Raw genomic sequence first — 21,685 nt, forward strand, 5'->3', positions numbered from 1 at the left:
AAGCACCCGGGCCTCAAGCATTTTCACCTCCATCAAAAATGAGGCCGCCGCGGCCGGGATTCAATCCCGCGACCACTCTTAAGTGTGTATTAACGACGTGAATGCTCCTCCTTCACCTTTATCTACATAAAGTATGGATGACTAGCGACTCTCGATTTGCGTCAAATGGAAATATTTGACTGCCTTGTTATGCGAACTAATTACGGACGACACACTGCTTATTTTTCTGCTTAATATATTTGGAAGTCCTTACCATTCCATATCAAACACTGTTCTTCGATATGTTTATTGACAAATCAATTGTCTTCTTACACATCTATATTTATTTTTAAGGAATATTATTTGTCATATAGTTTTCGTTCAGCGTAAACTGATTTGTTCTGTTGCAACACAAGTTTTCCTGTAACATTGCTGTTATTCGCTAATCAACTTATTTTTATTGCTAATCTTTCACAGGATGTCCCCCTATAGCATATTCCTATCGGATCGCCATTTATGTATCTATTATGTATAGTGTTTTGTGCTAAGATCAGAAATAGGGCCAAGATTTTGCAGTGAATATATGAACCTGCACGACATCGTTTCAGTGGCAAGACGTGTACGTACGTTCCGGATTTTCCTAGTGTTACAGATCATCCCCAGACAAAAAAAAAAAAAACACATTGTGTCCTACCTGTCCAGCCATGCACGCCTAAACGCAGATGGTTTGCGAGGACGCTTAAAGTTTCTGAAATTCACCAACGCGCACGGAATTCATGTGCCGTTCTTTTGACGCACCAAGGGCGTAGCCAGAAATTTTTTTCGGGGCGGTTCAGCCATACTTTATGTATGTTCGTGCGTGCGTTTGTATGTGTGCGTGTATATATACGCAAACAAAACTTTAAAAATTCGGAGGGTTTGAACACCCCCAACCCTCCCCCCCCCCCCCCCCCCGGCTACGCCCTTGTGAAGCACATATCAGCTGGTCACATGACACGTAAGCGGCTTTAGGTGACATGCTTCGAGGGCCTGCACTGAGTATATAACATTCAAGTAAAGAAGAAGCTTCCCACTCGCCTTTTGGCAAGACTACATCCAGAGTACGCGCTGAGGAACTCTGAAGCGACGTTGCAGCTTGAAAGTGCGCCGGAATTTAACGAAATGATGGTAGCAGAACGCAGAGAGGCCACGATCATGTGGGCTGTCCACTTCTTCTTATTCTTCTTGTTGATGATTACGATGTTTGTGGACCACGTTTTCGTGGCTTTATATTATAGATACATGAATTGATCGAAAGCGTTACAGCACATTTTCTTCTCACATTTTTTTTTTAATTTCGATTTTAGATGTTTAACCAAAATGGTTTATTATGTAAACTAATATTATTGCTTAAAAGAAACAACTCTTTATCTTAATTGATTTCGAAGGTTGCAGAATATACTGAGTTTTTTTTCTTTTTTTTTTTTTAGAAAGTGTACTTGGTATCCGCCCGACTCTAGGTTAATCCCCCTAAATGGGATATGCGTCAATGTGACGAGTTTGGCGTGTTGGTACGTCTTTTCAAAATACTGCGGTGCAATAAACTGACAGGGATGAAACAGCGCTCCTCCCTGTGTCGTCTTGCTTCATTGTTGCCTTTTTAACGCGCTGCAGTATTTTCAGTAGGTGCCTATATTGCTAGGACTATCATCATCATCGTTATCATCATTATCGTCGTACTCTTGGAGCACAACAGCAAGCTGCGCACAAGCCGTGAAGAAATTATAGTGACAGACAATTTCCGCAAACAACGGCACGTAGCCGTTCGAAATTATCCGCACAATTTACGATACATATTATTTTTATCGATTTAATGTACATTTTCTTTTTCTGAACTATAGTATCGACCGATTCATCAGAGCGACTTGCACCAGATCACAGAGAGACCAACCAACCAACCAATTAACAAATCCATCGTAGTGACTAGAGGTAGGCGAAAGAAAAAAACAAACGTAAGTTTAGTACATTAATAAACTGTTCGCAAGAGAAGCAGTGGCACCTAAAAAATGAAACGGAACGCTTCGAGCAAAAAACAAAAATTATTAATGTGTGGAAGCAGATAACGAATTTGAGACATGATCTCACAGATACGTATGTTGACCGCGAATTTTAATATTTATAACCTTGGATATTGAATATGATAATATTTAGAAAGGAATAGCAGGCCGTACAACTGAAAGTTGAGCCCGTTGGTGACTGTTTATGTTAAAATGGCAGCGCACGCGAAAGACGTGGTGAAGTGCGTCCATTCGTTGTCGAGCTTGCTTCATTGTCGGTATGGTGTACAGGATAATATTCTAGTATACCACAGAATAGAATACTAGAGTGTAGTCGAATAGAATACCTATAGCGCACTAAAATAGCATTTTAGTTCTTTATAACAGTCTCCCGTTTCCGATGCTCAGTCGAGAATTTCGTTGGTAGGGGGAAAAATAAAAAATCTTGCTCTCACGAGTGGATCCTTCCATAAGTCGCATACAATTAATTATTTAAGAAAGACAACATCCGATTCATGGCCTGTCCACCGAAGTGGGTTGCGCCGAATGCCTAAGGAACAACAACAACAACAACAAGTCCGGAAAGGCCCCGCCCACATGACCAGAGCGCGGCAGCCGACCGCCTCCGCGACTAAAAAAAAAAAAACAGCGCTGTTCATGCACGCGGCAATGTTCTCCAACGTCGGGATCACCGGCTGACCAGGCTCATGACGTCAGTCTGGAGTGCGCGCGCCCAGACTGGTGGCGGCAGTCTGGGCGCGCGCACTCCTCAAAGGCGGATGCACACCAGGCGCCTTTGAGGAGGAGATGCCGCAGACTTCTAAAGTTGTACCCGGCTAAAGAGTAGCCGCTTCTATATTCTATGCAGCGTCTGAAGTACAAAGCTTACCTGAATAGTTTAATCGTTTATTAACTGAGTAAACGTGAGGACGACAGCCGCGCCTATGCGGCATCCGCAGCTGGCGCAGATACCAAAATTATCGTTCTGTTTCTAATCTCTACATTCCACAACATCGACAGTCGTCGCTAGAAACAAATACGAAACCGTTCAGTCGCGCACGCTTATAGTTACGCATACCTGCGAGGAATACAAAAAAGGGCACGTGTCGTCGCGGATCCCGCCAAGCCTGTACGTCGTCATGTACGGATATCGAGACACCCCACTTACCACAGACAATGAAGAGACGCGCAACATAACAATGGCGTACGTGTCGACACCACACCGCCTATACGTATATCTGCAAACCAGCAGGGCGAATCCGCCGTATGTGTAACGTGCCAAAAATCTTGTAACCAGACATTCCATAGCGTTATGCGCATCTACGCAGTCGCAGGTCGTCCATGTCGTCCGATGCATAGAGTTTCCTACAATATGTTCTAGAGGGAACTGTGGCGCTGTGATCGTTCAGGCACTATGGGAGTGATGGGTAGTACATTGATATGACTACACTCTAAGAAAAAAGGTGTCCTTTGACTCTCTTTCTCTACATGTAAGAGTCACATCTGTAGCACTCCCTTTACAGAGGCAAACTGACGCTCTTTAGGATAGTCGTGCATTGACTCTCTTTAGGGAACTCTCCTAAAGAGGGTCAACGTGCCTCTCTAAACGGAGTCCTACACATATACCCTCACATGTATAAAAAGAGAGTTACAGTTCTTAGAGCGTATAGTCCTCGTGCTAGCGGCTTCGAACGCGAACGCACTTCTGGCTTTGCTTATTGTAGCGTTTTGGCTTTTGTTTCGGATGAAACAATGGCTCGTTGTGAACCTCGTGAGCCGATCTGAATTGGTAAGCCTGAAAGGGTCTAGGCGCTGAAGTGGGACTGCCGAAAATTTTGACTTTTGCCTTGCGACAAAGTGGCTGCGGGCCACACGGCGCCGAAAGAACGAAGCATAGGCAAATCCATCTACGGAGTCCTCATTTGTTGACGCGATTTACTTTTGTCCTTTCTGTACACTACTGGCAAGGAAGAGATTACCAACACTGAGCAAATGGTAAATTGAGCATTATTGCCCACAGATCCTACCTATCACTTGTGGTTAGGATATCTGGCTACACACGATCGCTTTTGGTGAAGGCAGTACCGTGTTTAACGAGACGTTGGACGTGGGACGTTTTGGCACTGGCAGGAACTTCAATTTTTTTTACCTTTTCAGGAATGCTCGCTGCCAGCAGATAACTATCAATGTAGTTTGACGTGGGTCGTTGAATTCGGTTTATGAAGAAATATATCGCGTCTTACTGTACAATAATTAGATATTTATTTACGTTGTGATCGCCATTAATTGCTGTAAAATACGCTATAATTTATTCTAACATTCCCACTTGCTTTAAATTTAGTACCAGAACCTTGACATGAAATTATGTAAATTTCCCGCATTTATAGACAGTCGAACATAATGTGTGTCGCAATGGGCTAATATGCTGGCAGAAGCGCCATGCGTTGCAGCTCCCACAGACCGTCGGATTTCCCTCTAGTGTATTATTACGAAACTCTGTGGTCCGACAGACCGGAGTTACGGCCCCCTTTAGTCACGACATAACGTGCATGCACGAAATGACAAGCACCGAGCGAGTGTCAACATCCATATGGCATAAGTGAAACCGCCGGTGGCGACACGTAGCGGAGGATCCTCTTCACGTGCCCCTCCCCCCCCTCCGTGTCATGTGTGGGTGTGTTTTTAGTCTTCTGCTTTTTTCTGCATGCTCCAAATGACGGCCACACACAAAGACCTTCACGGGTGGGTGAGCAAAGCGAAAGCAACCAGGCGCCGACGGCACGCGCCTGACTATGGACGAATAGACGAATGAGAAAGGACGGAAACGTTCTCTCCCACGGCGTCGCTTCCTGCGCGTGTTCCGAGTGTCGCGTCAACACCGCCACTTGTAATAAGCCACTCCGCAACCTACGATCTCCCAGAGCAGCGACAAGCGCACGAGACAACTTCACCAGGCGTGCTTGTAACTCGCATACGTTGCCTCTGAGATCATCGGGGCAACTCGTCACTGAGCTCGTACACCTTGGTATATATATACGTTTCGTTGTCGTCTGTTCGGTGTATACCCTGCGTTGTCGTCTGCCCAAATAGCCAAAATCGAAGGCCGCTTATTCCGCCAACTGCACGATTGTTTAGTGCTTTGGCGTATCTGTGTGGGACTCCAGCAGGACCTCCGAGATAAGGGACAATGGCCATCGTCGCGGCTGGTTTGGTCATCCTCCTAGTCTGCTTCGTGGTGAGAACGACCAGTCAAGAGACGAGCGGTACGTGTGTTTCTTTTGTGTCTTCTGCAATTTTAAACTCTCTAGATATTTCTTGCATGGTTCTGATACCATATAACGATGCGCGATGCACTAAACGCACAATTTTGTTTGACCGCACTGCGCAGCATCGCGTATGAATCTGCGTAAACGCTTTCTCTTCATGCGCTGGCATTCTTCTGCTCATTCGCCGAGTTTTTGGTCGTTGACCAATAGCCAAAAACCTGACAGCGCGCGAAAAGCCATGTTCACTGGATGGCGCGCGCCTACGTATTCCTATCTGAACTATACGTACCTGCATATGAACTGGTTGCGGACTCTCTTATCTGCACGAATACGCTGTAAGACAACCATTTTGAATACGTTCAGTACAAGAAGATGCATGTCATCACGAGCGCTACTCCATCTCGTTAAGCGAATCCTTTCCCGGTGTTTGTGGTCTGGTGCGCTCGTTTGGTCCGTGTCTTACCAACCAAGTGCCAGTACATTGTTTGCACTGCCTCCAGTATCGGCACACCATAGTCAGCGCGGCGATCCTACATCCACTGTAACAGCAAAGTAAGCTAGGGTGACCATGAAGACAGTACGGCATATATTTAACAAAAAAATTAACCTTTAGCGTGACACCAAGCGATTACAGATAGGTTTCGCCTCACTTTTGTTTTAATGCGGAGCACTTCAAGGACCCTGCTTGTCATCTATCAACTGTCTCATATCTCATGGTACCGCAGTGGTCAATACAGGCCTAAAACGAGGCTAACCATGCTCAAAACCAGTACAAAATAAAGTGACGAGCTCTGAAATAATATAAACTACAGAAATCACCAAGAACTAATCGCTATAATTTACCTAAAATCGCGAAAAACGCTTCTGAAACATCAAGCTGATACCCGCGCCGCGCCAATGAGAGCGCCACCGCCTCGGCAATCACGCGCGAATGCCAGGGAAATCGCTGGGTTGCCCGTGCTACGCACTTCTTCAGGTTTCACGGCTCTGGAGCACCGCCCACAGTTTTCGATAGACCATCCACCGCTCCGATTGACCCATTTGAAATGCGCGCCTGAAGAACCGATAAAGAGCAGCTGTGCGCACACAACGCAAGCGAGCCTCTCGTCCCGCCACCTGGAGTTATGTAGAAAAAAAGGGAGTCTGAAGGCCTTTCGTGGTTTCAAAGACCGCCAACTCCAGTGCCAGAGCTAGGACATGCGCTCTTAGCGTCCCTTCAAAGACCGTTGACTCTCGTGTTAGGTAAGTTACACTTGGGTAATACCAAAAACACCAAGCTTGACGCGAGCAGGCGCAACGCTTTTTGTTTTCGAAAGCCTGCCCTTAGGCATAATAGTTCGTGGTACCAAAGATGAACATGCAAATTTGCTTCGTATATAAAGTCTAACAATGAACGGTGGTATCAGGTCCATGGATCCAGCGGTCGAGGCCGGGTGGTCAGCCAGACCTGAGGCCTGTTGCACGGAGATGGCGAAGACGGCTTCGTTGTAGATCCGTGCAAGACCACTACAAGTGTGTGGCAGTCACATCGCGGATTGGTGCGTCACAAAATGGGCACGATGTACCATATGGGCCGCAAGATATCGTTGCGAAAAGCAAGACATCGTTGCGAGGCACGCCGTATAGTGGAGGGCTCCGGAAGTTTCGACCACCTCCATGGGGTTCTCTGAGGTACACCTAAATATACGTACACGGACCTCTAGGATTTTCGGCTCCATCGGAAATGCGACCGCCGCGGCCGGGATCATTTTTTTTAACGATACACCCATTAGACGTTTGCCTGATTTATCACCTGGCTTGCATCAAAGTAAGCCAGATACTTTACGTAGTAACCTTCAGAAAAAGGTTATTTAACCAATGAGGCCAATATACGGAGAAAAAAAAAACTTAATCCATATTGCAACTACCACAGGTCTGCCGGACACTCAATAAAGCTTTTCCATCCATCCATGCAATTACTACATTCAAGTGCTGATATTCCGGCACGAAATTCGAAAACGAACCTTCGGCTTTTATTCTCTTCGTTTTTAATTATGAACCTATGATTGCCAAATTAACTGTGCAATAATGTTCTGAAATAATAATTCGCCCATCTAAATCGGTTTACAGTTTCACGTTAGTGTCCCTTTAACTGGTCCGAAGCCTTACAATTATGCGCGACCGCTCTCACAAATTAAATAATAACGTCTGGGGTTTTACGAGCCAAACCCATGATACCACATGCGATACCATTATGAGGCCCGCCTTGGTGGAGGGCTCCAGAAATGTCGACCAGCTAGGGTTATTTAAAGTGCATACCTAATCTAAATAAATGGGGCACTATAGCATTTCACATCCATCGAAATGCGACCACCGCGGCAACAACGGATAGGCAACCGAGCGCCATAACCACTGTGCCATCGCGGAGGCGGCGCTTACAAATCTTTCCAGCGGACCATGCAAAGGCCTAAAAACTTTCGCGACAGCTCTTACAGCGAAGTAACCTGTCTCGCGATGACGTGTGCCGTTGGGCCACAAACAAAAACACGCGGTAACACGTGTGGTTACTCGAAAAGCCATTGGGTATGTGTCACAGTCGACTTTTTTCCAGCGCTTGTTTTGCACGAAGAGCACCGAAGCATGCTTCCGCAGAACGCTCTTTTTTTAGGTTTCTATTCCGGCTTCTAACGAAACCGTTTAAATGCTTTCTCAAAAGAAACAAAAGCCATTGACTCCGGGAAGTGTTGTCGGTTTCGCCCCGTTGCATAGCTGCGTTACACAAAAGTTTGCTACGTAGGAACGCGAACTCTCACCCTTACCTCTAGAGAGTGCATGCAGCGACAGGCGTTCAGAGACGCAGCGTGACGCTGCCTGTGACGCAGGCACAGTCGGTAACATTCGCATACCTTCAGGCTTAGTACGTGCAGTGCTGAAAGTGTAATTACGGCGTAGTTACAAGAGCAGTTAGTTTTGCCTGGTGCGGAGGTCTTTATCATTTCACTTAGTGCGTTACCAGTCGCCGGGACACGTGACGTTTTGCAGACATCTAGTATGTATACTGCCACATTTACGCAGGTAGAAAGAAAACAGAAAGAAAAAAAAGAAAAGAACGCAGCGGTGCATTGGCGTAGTAATCAAAGCGGCGTACTTTGAAACTGCTAGGCGTAAGCCACGTAACCATGGCGTAGCTCTTCATCCACCCGTGGATGCTGTAATTTTTTTTTTTTTGGGGGGGGGTCTTTGTTCCTGCGTGTGTTTGTTGTGTTTACACACATTGTATTTGGGGGGGGGGGGGGGGGTTGATTCGAACACCCGAAGTCATGTGTGGCCAACCAGCCCGATTCAAGATACATGCACTGATCGAGTACGTCCGCTGTCGATGTCCTTTCCAGCACCCTCAACATGCCCACCACCTGACCCGAACTGCGACTGCAAGCCAACTAGAGACGAGAGCAGCGGGTGCCTGCTCTGCATGTGTCACGAAGGAGTACCGCCGGCAGCGTGCCCGCAGGTGAGACTATATATAGTAATCGTACGCGTAGCAGGCACGCAGCAAATCAACGCTTTTTCTGGGCGTCACCTTTACTCAGGAGCACGCAACGCTCTAGAGGCATGCTTTTCTAGAGCAATTCCTCTCAGCATTTCCCTGCCTCGATTTATCCCAACGCATGCTCCTTCGTCTGCCGAAACGCTGGCACAGGGTATTCAACTTTCCCTCTACACACAAAGGCTATCCCCGAAAGACGCAGGTTCGATCCCGGCCGCGGGTGTTCGCATTTTGATTGAGGCGGAATAGTGGAAGACCAGTGAACTGTGCTATTCAGTGCCCGTTAAATGAGAGTTCGCGTGTACCTTTAAAGAGAGTTATGAGTGAAAAGTCAGGACCATAAAAGGTAAAGTGACTTTTTTTTCTTACAGTATGCGTTTGCAGTCATGAAGCCGCAAATCGCACCCTTTACCTTGTATTGAGCGAGAGAGTACGCTGCAGAGCTACCGCGGACGATGTGATTTCTGCGATATGAACGGGTAGATGAGATCAACAAAACTTCATACTGGACAAGATGCTGCATTTATATCTTTTGAGAGAAAATAAGCGCAGAACATTCACGCAAATTGGTTGAGAGACACAGGACATAACGCTGTCTTGTGTCTCTCGGCTTATGGAAGTGCATGTTCTGCGCTTATTTTTCGCTGGAGTTCAAGGCAATGAGATTGCTCATGTCTCCGCCCGAGAAGTTTTACACCAGGATTCCGCCGACTCCTCTACGGCGCAACTTCTCGTCAACCAGGAGGACCCCCAGCCCCAACTTTCATATTCTAAAATTCTGCAACACATTCGGCTGTGTAGACGCACTCTACCTCCGCCTGTTCCCATACTAGATAAGGCAACGCAGGTCGCGTGGCGACGATTAAAAAACATTGTCTTTTCCTAGTCCATATGTGTTATCCAAAATAGATCCAATTCCGTCCCCAGATGGCGACGCTATACCCATGTCTGGGCGTGCCAACAGAATCCTAAAATATCGGCCAAACATAATCCGACAATAGTAGGGAAGCGGCCCCGAGTGCTATTCTGGACATTATCAAATTCCGCCATGTTGTCAAATTCCACCACTGGTCAATCCTGATTGGCCCAGATGGCTGATACGACCTCTCTCATTGGCTTAAAATGCCGCCATTACGAGATTTCACAAGATGGCGGAATTCGTCAGTGTCATGAATAACACCCCCTGTCCAGCTCAGACCTTGGACGGCGGCCTTCGGGGCTAGGAGGCCCGACCACAAGAATGACTTTTAATGTTTCACTCACTAATGAACGTTTTATTCTCTCTTCGAAAAGAAAGAATAGAGACGCCTCTTCATTAATTTAAAGGGTGCAAGTAATCTACGGCGCACGCCAATGCATTGGAAAGGTCGCAGACATGGGTTGTGGTGGGGAGAATTGGGGAGGAAAGGGGGGCCCGGTGGGGGGGGAGTTGTTACGTTGCAATGGCACCCTCTAACTGCACGGAAGGGCCGGCAAATTCGGTTTCGCGTATTATTTTTCAAGCAGCACATGGAAACTCGAATATCTACGTTGCGATGACGTCACAGAGCTCCGAGAACTGTTGACCGCATGCACAACTGCGTTTTAGATACCAGCTTAGGAAAGCGCTTGGCTGTAGCGTTGAAAGTACAGTGAAATATGCAAGCTGAAGTCCACGTTTCGGTGGAAATAATTCGTGCAGTTTGTACAAGTGAGTTCTCCGTTTTATAGCGTCACCCTCTCTCAGACGGTGTACACCCCGCCTGAGAATAGGGGAAAGGTTACCTGGTCGGGCTCGGTTATTGTCCATCAGAACCACATCCAGCCAAGTCAGTGAAGCCCAGGAAAGCATATATAATAAACTAACTTTCGGTCTTGGAATTTTTATTATATTGCAAGAAGCACATGGAAGTGCATGTATGATGTATCTCTATTTAAGTGATCACAATGTGTTCCAAAGAACTTTGCGTACAGCTTAAGAAAGTCCTTGGCTCTATTTCCTGTGTACAATGTTGCAACTATACGGTAAAGTATGCAAGTTGAAATTCATATTTCGCTGGAAATATGAATTTTTTTTTTTACTTTTGTAATGGGGATAAACTGCGAGGGAGAGGGGGTGGGCCTTCAGGCTATATACCTATGGTGCCTCCTTGAACACCCCCCCCCCCTTTCCCATTATCCTAATTAAGGCGGGACCTTGCGCACTCCTGTGCTCATGGATACGTTACGTAGACTGCTCAGCGCGAGAGCAACCGAGAAGTCGTTTAAAGGAATCGGTTCAGTAAGTAATAGAACACATAGTAAACTGATAGAAGCATGTCTGTTAGCCTCGCCTTATATTGTGACATTAAAAGTGACGTTTCGAAACCAAGTATAGCGTGCAGCCGTCAGCAGATAAATTTCAGGATGCACTACACCCTGCAGTGCGCATCACCTACGAGTGCTTGCTACTGGACAGCTTCGCATGAGTCGATGTGCATGTTTCGTTTCGGTCAAGGACGTGTGGGCAGTCCTCCATTATCTACGTCTTGTGGCTCCTGTGAAACACTTGGAACACCTTGTTTTTGAGCGTCCTGCATTCGTTGTGCAGCTGGCACTGCTCATATTGGACTTACTGAACTTAAGCGTACGAACCTTGATGATTGCCTCTTCCCGGGGGGTTGTGCTGCTCGGCGTGACCAGGCCCATCGAGCCCTGCTAAATTACATGAACGAAATCGATTTGGCCTCGCCCTTATAGACATCTTTCCATCTTACTACTTACTTATGTGCCCGTCTGTAAATTCTTTTAAGCGCGAAGCACCTTAAGGCCGAGGCACGTCCGTCTGTGTGGCGTCCGTGTCCGTGCTTACACACCTACTCGCCCATTCGTCACGATCCACTTCGTGGAGATGCGTGGTTTTAACAACAGGTTTAACATAGACTAATATCACAATATAAAACACCTGCACTCACAAACCCTTTATACTAGTCGACGACTTCAACGTACACATTATGGACCTTAGGACCTTTGTCGTCGACTCTCACTGTCCGCTGTCACGCTATATAGAAAACTGTTGGTATAGTCAAAACATATATGTGTGTATGTGGATAAAAAAGAGGTTTACAATAGGCGAACATAACTCATAATTGTGACGAAACAATATAAAACACCTACCAGCACAAACCCTTCATACTAGTCAGCGACTTCAACGTAGACATTATGGACCCTATAGGACCTAGCTTTGTCGTCGACTCTTTATGTCACTCAATTTACATTATATGGAGATGTGTGGATTTTTTGCTTTCCTCTTTTTTTGTTCTCTTTCTTTCCTCCTATCTTCCTTTCCTCTATTTCCCTCCTTCCGGCAGCCGCTGTCTGTTCCCTCCCTATTTTCTCTGTGGCCTTGAGTGTTATGTGTGTACCTAAACAAAATAATAATAAGGTGGAATAATTACGGGAGTTTTTAGTGCACGAAAAGGCTGTGCTGGCGCCTGTTCCGCAACTCCAGCTGACACGGACACGCATTTCTTTTTTCGCCGTTTCAGGTGAGATGCCCGATACAGGAAAACAACCAGTGCTCCGTGGTGATAAAAGATGGATGCGCAGTCTGCAACTGCACTCAAGCCGATGTCAAGACAGCCAAACGTAATTGACATTGAAAAAAAAAAAAAAAGAAAGCGCGCTGGTTTTCACAAGGTTTTCACTGTGTCCACAGATGTATCTATGTGCCTCAAAGCATGCCAAGTTGTGCTTGTCTATCACCAGCTTTGAAAACACGCCCTCCACGACGTACGTCTGTAGCTTTTATACGATTAGATAATTTAAAAAAAAGACGAAGGAGGATGCACCTTCACGTGTAAAAATAGAAATTACAAGCAGTGATTTCGCGCCTTTTTTCTTCAATAAAAGTGATTATTTTCTATCGTTGTCGCCGGCTGTTGCTTTTAGAAACAAAAGTTCCCGATTGGCGTAGCTAGGGGGGAGGGGGGGGGGGGCTTTGGGGGTTCAGACCCCTGAAATGTTTTAGTTTTGTGTGTAAATAATTCACATACGTACTGGCATTTCCTTCGCACATACGCACACCCCGAAATAATTTTTTCTGGCTACAAGGGCAAATGCTCTAAGCAAATGAGTCGCACCATCATTGGCGTAGCCAGGGGATTCACCCCCTCCCCCCCAATTTTTCAATTTTGCATGTGTATATATACGCGCACACACGCACACGCGCGCGAACGCACATAAAGTAAGCTTGAATACCCCCCCCCCCCTTCCCTCTAAGAAAGTTTTTGGCTACATCCCCGCACACCATCACCGCAAATCTGCGTACTATAGAGCCAAACCACGTTTCAGAGGTCGAATCCGCCATTAAAACAGAGCTAGGCGTCAGTTATTGGGGGGGGGGGGGGGCATAATTGTCCCCGATGGTCCACATTAATCAAAGAATCGGAGACATGCACAGGATGTCATGTACGTGGTCCAGATAAAGCGTACTACATATGCCCGGATAAACATACAAACGCACGCAAGAGCGCACAAAGTATGGTTGAACCCCTCCCCCCCCCCCTTTCAAAAAAGATTTCTGGCTACGCTACTGGCTACGCTACTATTCTGAATATCTGGAGCTTCTGTGCTGGGACACTCGGACGCGAATATATGCAGTGCTGTAGAGAAATTCATATGCGAGTCAAATCGATTGAATTTAAATCGCTAACAATGTTTAGCTTACGACCTTCTGTCATATTTTTTTTATTGTCTGATGTTTACGCAAAACGATTTGATAGTATAAAAGTAGGATTCATTCTTCTTGCTATTTGACGCCATAACCATAGGTGTGTGCAGAGTACTACATTAGAGGGGGGGGGGTACGTTTCACCGCAGCGTCCCCCCCCCCCTCCACGTTGGTCGAGTCCGAGAGAAAACAAGTTCTGCAATATAGTGCAAAGATTAAAATGAAGCGATGAACTGCTTCTCACAAAGGCCTGCCATTGGTCCCTGGCCGGCTTTCCGGGCTAAAGGTAGGAAGTAAACAGATCATCGAATGCAACAATCAGGGGTCGTTGGTCACCATTATTGTCAAAAAAACATTCGCAGCCAGAACCCCCCGCATTACAAAATGACGTAAAAGGTGCCACTTAGTAAAGGTATGGGACAGAATCGGCGCCCCCCATTAGATATGATTGGGGGGGGGAGGTGCAGCCGCCTCCCCCTCCCCCATGCGCACGAGTATGGCCATAACCTCTAGCAGGAATTGAAAATTCTAAGACCACAACATCCGCCCGACTCTTGGTCTATCTTCCCCAGTGGGTAGGGGCCAATTATCCCGGAAGCAGGCTCGCAGCCAGGCGGGGGGGGGGGAGGGCTAGGGCCCCACTCCCCCGAAATTTTGGTGAAGTAGGTGTTTTTACCAAAAATAAATAATGAAAACAGGTGTTTTTATGAAATAGTCAGTTTTCAGCGAGTGCCCCCCCCCCCCCCGCCCGAAAAAAATTCCTGGCTACGGGCCTGCCCAGAAGCATCATCATATGCAGCTGGTCTTCCTTTGTTGCGCCGTGACCATCTCCCCCGTTTCTTACGCGCTATGCCAATGTATACATACTAATTAAAGTTTCCGGAAGAAGGAGGCATTGAATGCCCCCGAGCTCCGCATCCCCCCCACTCCCCTCCACTCCGGCAGCGTCTATGTACAAGACTACCATTTCCTTCGGTCATTTATTCAGCCACGGTGATGAAATGCACATCGCAGAGTTAAGGTAAGGATGTAAGGTTTATCCAGAGGCGACGTCGAGTAGAAATCATATATCTTCGGCAGTTCTACAACCGCTTGATTTCGCGACTAGTCACCATTGCAAACTTGAAACAACGCCCTGGAGCACTCTCTGACAAAGCCAATACGCATCCCATGGCAAGTTTTGGCGAAGTACTCAAGAAAACTTAAACTGGCCCTGCAACACATTTTATATATGGCCAGAAAATGTTGCCTATATGGCTCCTGTGAACATGTGTGCTAAAAGTTCGATTGCACAGCATGCAGCATAGAATTTACAGTTGCGTTTGAAAAACACCCAAAATTGGTCTGCTCTCTCTTTCTTTTGCTGAACTACGCAGCAAGTGGGCCAGACTTTATGGCACGCAGCAAAGCCGGCAGACAATCTCTGAGGACACGTGCCTCGTCATGTAGATACCACAGCTGCCCACGGGATGCCGTTACGTGCTGGTGCCACGTAGAGTTTATGTAATAACTCTTGGCACTGCTGGAGTTACAGTATAAGGATCCATATACAGCAACCTTAGTGCCACGTCAAGGCTCCAGACACTCCAGTGACAAGTAGAGTTACTACATACGGAACCATCTACAATAACTCTGGCACAACGTACGTCTTTACCAGAAGTGGTGGCATTGGTAATGATATAGGTGCCATTACCAATAAGTTTAAAACTTGCACTTGTTGGTAAAAAATGGTCACAAGAAACCAGTGCACGTTAACGATGCGGACAAGAAAGAAGCACATCACCACAGCGGTGTGGTGGTGTGCTTCTTTCATTGCATCGTGAATGTGTGCTGGTTTTTTGGGCCATTACCAATAAATGCCCATTTTAGAAAGAGCCCATTTCACACAAACAGCTTTTAATGAAAGCACATGACAATGCACAATATGAGACCCCAACATCAGCAACAAGGTAAGAACGCTGCTTTATATTTATGAAGTTTATTAACGTCACAGTTACCGGAGCCCATGATGATTTGGCTAGACTACATGTCCTTGCCTGCTCTAACTAGTATAGCTCACTTGTAAGGCACTCAACCTGTGTAAATATGCGGCCACAGGAGTACACCATAAAACGAAAGCTTCGCTTTAGAATGACCACTCGTTAAAATGCTCTCGGCATAGACTAAGAAAAAAAATGGAGGATTCAGAATCTGACATCACATGAAGAAGCACGTTGCTCTCTAAGAAAACCAAAGACTAGGAATAAGGTGAGACAAAAGCCCTGACTAAATACAGTGGCTACTGTCAAGACATGTTCATGCTAATTTGCTCAGTTGTCCCTTCTTGCTAGCTCTCAAATTTTCTATGGGTTGGCGGCAGAAATATGGAGAGAGTTGCTCCACAGGAGACACCTCAACAACACGGCCCTTTGGATACAGTAACTCTAGTGGCACTATATATCACCACATAAAGGCTCCAGAAACAATTACAGTGGCACGTAGACTTACTACATACGGAACCATTTGCAATAACTCTGGCGCGATGTACGTCTTTACCAGAAGTGCTGGCATTGGTAATGGCATAGGGGCCATTACCAATAAATAGAAAACATGGGCTTGTTGGTAAAAAATGGTAACAAAAAACCAGCGTATGTTAATGATGCAGACAAGAAACACACCACCACAGTGCTGTGGTGCAAGCACCATCAGATGCAGAAATACACGACTTGACAGGCCATTGGATTGATATTTTTCAAAAAGACAGTGCAAGTCTTTGCCCAGCCTAGGATGCTGTGGAGTGGGGTACTACTTCCACAAACAATGATTAAGGCAAGCCTCATCCACAACACGTTTTGGTTAAAAATTTGTTCAGGCACTAACATGAGCCAGGCATTCACACAATAAATATCCCAGCATGTAAAACTCACCACAGTCAACACAGTTTGGTAAGAGTTCCGAAAGGCCTGAGAAGCTTCACAGGCCAAATGAAGAAAGTGCGAAGGGCACGGAAGATGGTACACACCTTCCTGATCCAGCCAATGTCAGCTAGAGGCTAGCTGCTGTACATGGCTGGTAGCTAGCAAAAAAATGCCGAACGGTCTGTTGAACCAACTCAGCGGTTTTCACACACAATGTGAATGGGGTTAGTGGGTCAGACAGTGACTCACATGCGATAAATACACGAGCGTTAACCAACAACTAAACTCTCGTCACATGTCTCAAGACAGATCAACTAGAAGTTGCTCTATCGATCGTCGCTTCTTGTTAGAGTACATCAACGCAAGATAATTACACAGATAAAATGAGAACACAAGCGTGGGCCAACATCTGCAGTCACTTCTTTTGAGAGAGATCCAGCCCTGTGATAACTTCACATTAACTCACATTACTTAACACTTCACCGCATCATGGACTATGTGAAAAGAAGCACCTGGCCAGACAGCCCTCCGGCAACACCTCCCTCTGGTATCACAAAATCGGAAATATCGCGCTTTGGCGTGAAATGCGCCAGGTTCTTGTTACTTCTCAGAAGCAACTCAAGTTCCCACAATCCTACGTGCCTGCTCTTTCCCTGACTAGCATAAACAAACACACCGGTCTCCTGGCTCTCGGCTAGCTGGGTGAGCTTTAGTAACACTTCCTTGGGTATCGTGGTGTGGACGTGGAAAATCCTCGGGCACTTCGAGTCCATCTCCGAAACGTTTGCCAGCGTGTCTTCGATGCAAGGTGATTCACGTAGAACCAGGCAGATTCCTGAAATGGGTAAGAAACAAGACATTAAGGCACTTCAAGGTGCTCAAACTTGAAGTTCACCGCCATTTTTTGAAGAATGTGTAGCCAATGGCATTGAGCGAGGTTACAAGGCTGCTCTGCTACAAGGCAAGGGCAGTAAAAAAATGGAAATTGAACAAAAGAATGTAAAAAATGACACATGAAAAGTGTTCTGCTTGCTTCCTTCTCACAGTGAAGCAGCAACACCACAAAGATGCAAGTGCAGAAAATACAAGCAAGAAAAAGAAGAAAGACGGCGCTGACTATAAATATATGTTTGTCAAAGTAATATAGACTATGCTGCTGCTAGGTGGACTACAGACTTATAGCTCCAATGCGACTGAGAACAAAAGATTTACGTAATCTCCATGCAACAAACTAGAATGTTAGGCATGTAACGACAACTGCGCTACACAGTTGAATGACACACGTGCATGCATATGGTGAAGGCGCAAGATAGTTCACATGCTTTTGGAAATGGTTTTACTTTCATTCATTGATTTATTCATAATATCTGAAACTTTCCAATGAGACATTGCATGAGGAGAGCACACACAACAAAATTCCATGTCAGGTTAGACGGTGTAACGTGGGAAGATAGTCTTCAGTGCAAGCTCTGAAATAAGAAACGTTGGTAAGGGATATATTTGTGATGAACATTTGCCATGTGCAACAGCAAACAGGTTAATTAAGTAAATTAACGTATGCATGATGGCTGAAGTATTGCTATTAACTAAAAGAAAATCGAAACGGTTAGCTTGCATTTACGAGCACAACATCAAACGGATCCTTAATCGGATTACTTCGCTGCAGCACAAGCAAATTGGCACATATAAGTGAAACAGAAATGGCCAAATAATAATAAGTCCCATAATAATAAGAAAGATACAAAATAAGCTAATTACCATGAAGGACAGCCCAGTGTGCTGTGTGTCCATTTTTTAGGCAGGGTTCGAAATTTCCGTCAGAATCATACCTGTAAGCTTCAGTTAAGAAACATACGTGTCTGTGACAACAATGACATTGCAGAAATCTTTACTTTTTTCCTTTTATAGCTATGTTCATTGAACCCATAAGTGATGTAAAAGATATTGTTCTATATTGCGGTAATGCTTTTGAAGCAAGTCCTTACAAAACTAGCTTCATAAGAACTTGTTGTTGGGCGAGTTGGTGAGTACTTAACATCGTGGTTTAGCGCTAAAGAAAGACAGACACATGTGAGAGACAGGACAGGCGCTACTAACAACTGGTTTATTGCAAGGGTTGCAATGGAATAAATACCACACTGGTGCGCAGACGTGACGAACGCGTAACAAGACGTCAACACTTATCAGGCTACAGGCATGTGGCATCAAAAAGCCTAATCTCATTTCTATACAAGCAGATAGATGTGTCGCTAACACAGTTAGTACCTTTTTTCTTTATATGATACGCCTCCCAGTGTTCGCGGGCTGAAACCTGAAGTTGTGCCGTATGTGTACAAGGTTTCGCACAACCTGAAGAAGGCTGCCAATAGGCATGGGGTCCCGCTTGTTGTTTCGGCGCCCAACAAGCTTGCACAGCTGTGCCCTCGCACAACAAAGGTGGGCTGCAAGAAGAAAGGGTGCTCAAAGAAGCATGCCTCGCCCTTTGTGAAATGCGTGCAAGGAGTGGTCTATGACATACCGCTGTCTTGCGGTAAGTCGTACATAGGGCAAACAGGCCGATGCCTTAATGACCGGTTAAGGGAGCATGCGCAAAATCTAAAGAAAGTAGATGGGGCCCATCTTTCGTCCCACTGCCGAAAATGCATGTGTGAGCCGATATTTCGAGAGGCTAAGATTCTAGGAAGAAGCTGGAACAAATCAGCCCGCGAACTCTGGGAGGCGTATCATATAAAGAAAAAAGGTACTAACTGTGTTAGCGACACATCTATCTGCTTGTATAGAAATGAGATTAGGCTTTTTGATGCCACATGCCTGTAGCCTGATAAGTGGTGACATCTTGTTACGCGTTCGTCACGTCTGCGCACCAGTGTGGTATTTATTCCATTGCAACCCTTGCAATAAACCAGTTGTTAGTAGCGCCTGTCCTGTCTCTCACATGTGTCTGTCTTTCTTTAGCGCTAAACCACGATGTTAAAAACTTGCTTCAGCATGAAGTTAAAATATCTTCAACGTAATTCAGTTAAATTCAGCTTTTATTCTCCTTACATGGAAGTATTTCCCGAAATTCCCATTTTTCTCTCATTCTTTAACGCACGGGAAGCATGCGGCATAGCTTTAGCAACTTTGGAAACATGTACCGGTACTCTTTCAAGCTCAGGAACAGGAGTTGAGCATTAGAAATGTGCAACGACAACTTAACCGAATTGCAAAGCAAAAAAACAAAAGAACTTCAGGCAAAGGTTTTTTTTTTGTTAACGTGGAAACTTGTCTATTCGCACTGCTTTCGCAATGCAGATCGTGCAGACAGGTAAACAGAGGCACAAACATAAAGGATACGGTATTAACACAGGCTTTCCCTCAAGCAGATGTCTGATGATATCTTCTCGATGCTCACTGCGCACAATTTTAGTGCGATGTTCTTGCAGACATGCCTCGGCTAGAGTCTTCATGTTTTCAACTGCAACCAACACAGGGAGAATGCAGGTATAGATTGAAACTCATAATCATAAAGTTCTTGAATAGTGCATGCAGTTGCTACCCGAGACATTTTAGCTTTTTGCAAGTGAAATACAGGCACATGGTGTTTGTTTCATAAACTGACACTCTGCTTGAAATTAAGAGAAAGAAGAGTTTGACCAATCATGTAATGCACAACACCAATAATGCGCTATCTGTGTGAGCGACTCAATGGGTGCCAAGTGCAGCCAGAAGTGTCAGAGGATTAGATCAGTTATGAGCTTAGAAAATTAGTAGGCATGCATAGGATGGACTTATGTAGATGTTATATAGATACAGAATGGCTTATACAGATGCAACATTCCTATGGGAGCTAAGCCTTGCAGACCAACAAACTCAGTTTAGATAATCAGAGCAATGCATCTATACTTCAATTTGGCTTCAGCCAAACCTGTTAGTACGGTTACAAAGAGGGAATCCGATGAGATGGGAGACATAAGCTGCATGGGGTTACTAAAGGAAGTTTTCATAGCTAGGCAGCTTTTGTATTTTGTATAAAACAGGGCAGCAGTTTAACGTCTGAGTCTTCCAAGTTGAACAACCTGAAAACATCTCTCCTTTCTTGGTGAACTGAAGCGACTTGGCCATTTCGAAAAGAGCCTCGACACTCACTGGATGATCTTGGAGCAGCTGTGAGGCCATGCTAAGTGCCACTAGCCCGCATCTGAAAAAAGAAAAAAAAAAGCATACAATAATTACGATATATACAGTAAAGTAATTAGTTGCATCACAATGCAGAATTGGCCCGTGTGAGTCGTTGAAATCACGCACATATTTAGACGGCTGTAAAAAAGATCACGCGCGAATCACTACACGATAACTTAATGTACTGTGTTAAGTTATTCACAGTGATCTCGCAGGTCTTGGTTTAGATGTTAGATAAGCGCTACGTGACATCCAGGATTAAACTAAACAGTTCACAAACACCCCTTACTGTTCTAAAGGTATACCGTGTGATGCTTGCCCTCATTCTCGCATTTTGAGCAAGCCAGCCAACTAAGAAGGACGCCAAGCCCACCTAAGTAGTACATCACGTTTTGCGACGTGCTTGGAAGTACTAACCGAAGCGGTTTCTTCTAAGTTTTAACGCTCCCAACGAAAGGTATGCCGTCAACTTACTGTGGTCCGTCTTGAATAACGGGTCTCACCGGCAACACCCTGGACACAACGGTAGCTTCTTCGGAGTCAGCCGTTATGCGATGGAGTTGTCTTTCAAGCACTTCGTGAACTGTAGTGTGTGGTTTGGCATCGTGGGCTTTTACCTCGCCGCTTTGCCTGTAAACTGATACCGAAGGCGGTGGCGGCGGTGGAGGGGGCGGCATAGGTCTTTGGGATGTTTCCATATCGGTGACAGCACAGTAATAACGAGGTGATTACGTCAGATTAACTCACAGGCTACCAAAATAAAAGAGCATGCTTAAAACTGGCAGTTCAGTTTCGGTTTCTCAGTTGTGCGTATGTTTATGGCGAAGGCAACTCCAGGATATTAAGAGTTTAGCAGCTCGTTATTGGACGTGTACAATGCAACACAGCGCAACACAGTTCATTGTACACGCACAGCGTGTACAACAGAGCTCTGTAATCAGAACAGTGCAACATTAAGCTCAAAACTTCTTTTAAAAAATTTTGAAGGCCTTGTGCGAGCCAAGTCGGCCAAGTCAAGCCACTGCCATGCCGCGTAAACACAAACCGTCAATTCGCGTGTTGCCGATGCCAACGTGCGATTACAGCTACGGCGAGTGCCAGTTTTATGCGAAACCTCGCTAAATAATGGA

At 45.6% G+C, this 21,685-nt stretch overlaps 3 protein-coding genes across 6 annotated transcripts in view; 2 read left to right on the plus strand and 1 right to left on the minus strand.

The window, feature by feature from the left end:
* LOC119374407 (signal recognition particle 54 kDa protein) overlaps positions 1 to 21,685 on the plus strand; it is a 226,759-nt gene that overhangs the window by 146,765 nt on the left and 58,309 nt on the right. The window lies entirely within an intron of this gene.
* On the plus strand, positions 4,830 to 12,690 carry LOC119374410 (uncharacterized). The gene is made up of 3 exons (XM_037644499.2): positions 4,830 to 5,278; positions 8,653 to 8,771; positions 12,314 to 12,690. The coding sequence occupies exons 1-3, from the start codon at positions 5,203 to 5,205 to the stop codon at positions 12,419 to 12,421; spliced, it is 303 nt and encodes a 100-aa protein (XP_037500427.1). The 5' UTR covers positions 4,830 to 5,202; the 3' UTR covers positions 12,422 to 12,690.
* Positions 15,390 to 21,278, minus strand: LOC119374409 (UPF0692 protein C19orf54 homolog). The gene is made up of 5 exons (XM_037644498.2): positions 21,030 to 21,278; positions 20,453 to 20,574; positions 19,731 to 19,851; positions 18,153 to 18,223; positions 15,390 to 17,229 (listed from the first exon to the last, which is right to left on the minus strand). The coding sequence occupies exons 1-5, from the start codon at positions 21,251 to 21,253 to the stop codon at positions 16,889 to 16,891; spliced, it is 879 nt and encodes a 292-aa protein (XP_037500426.1). The 5' UTR covers positions 21,254 to 21,278; the 3' UTR covers positions 15,390 to 16,888.

Source organism: Rhipicephalus sanguineus, chromosome 11 (genome assembly GCF_013339695.2).
Source record: "Rhipicephalus sanguineus isolate Rsan-2018 chromosome 11, BIME_Rsan_1.4, whole genome shotgun sequence".
NCBI lineage: Eukaryota > Metazoa > Arthropoda > Arachnida > Ixodida > Ixodidae > Rhipicephalus > Rhipicephalus sanguineus.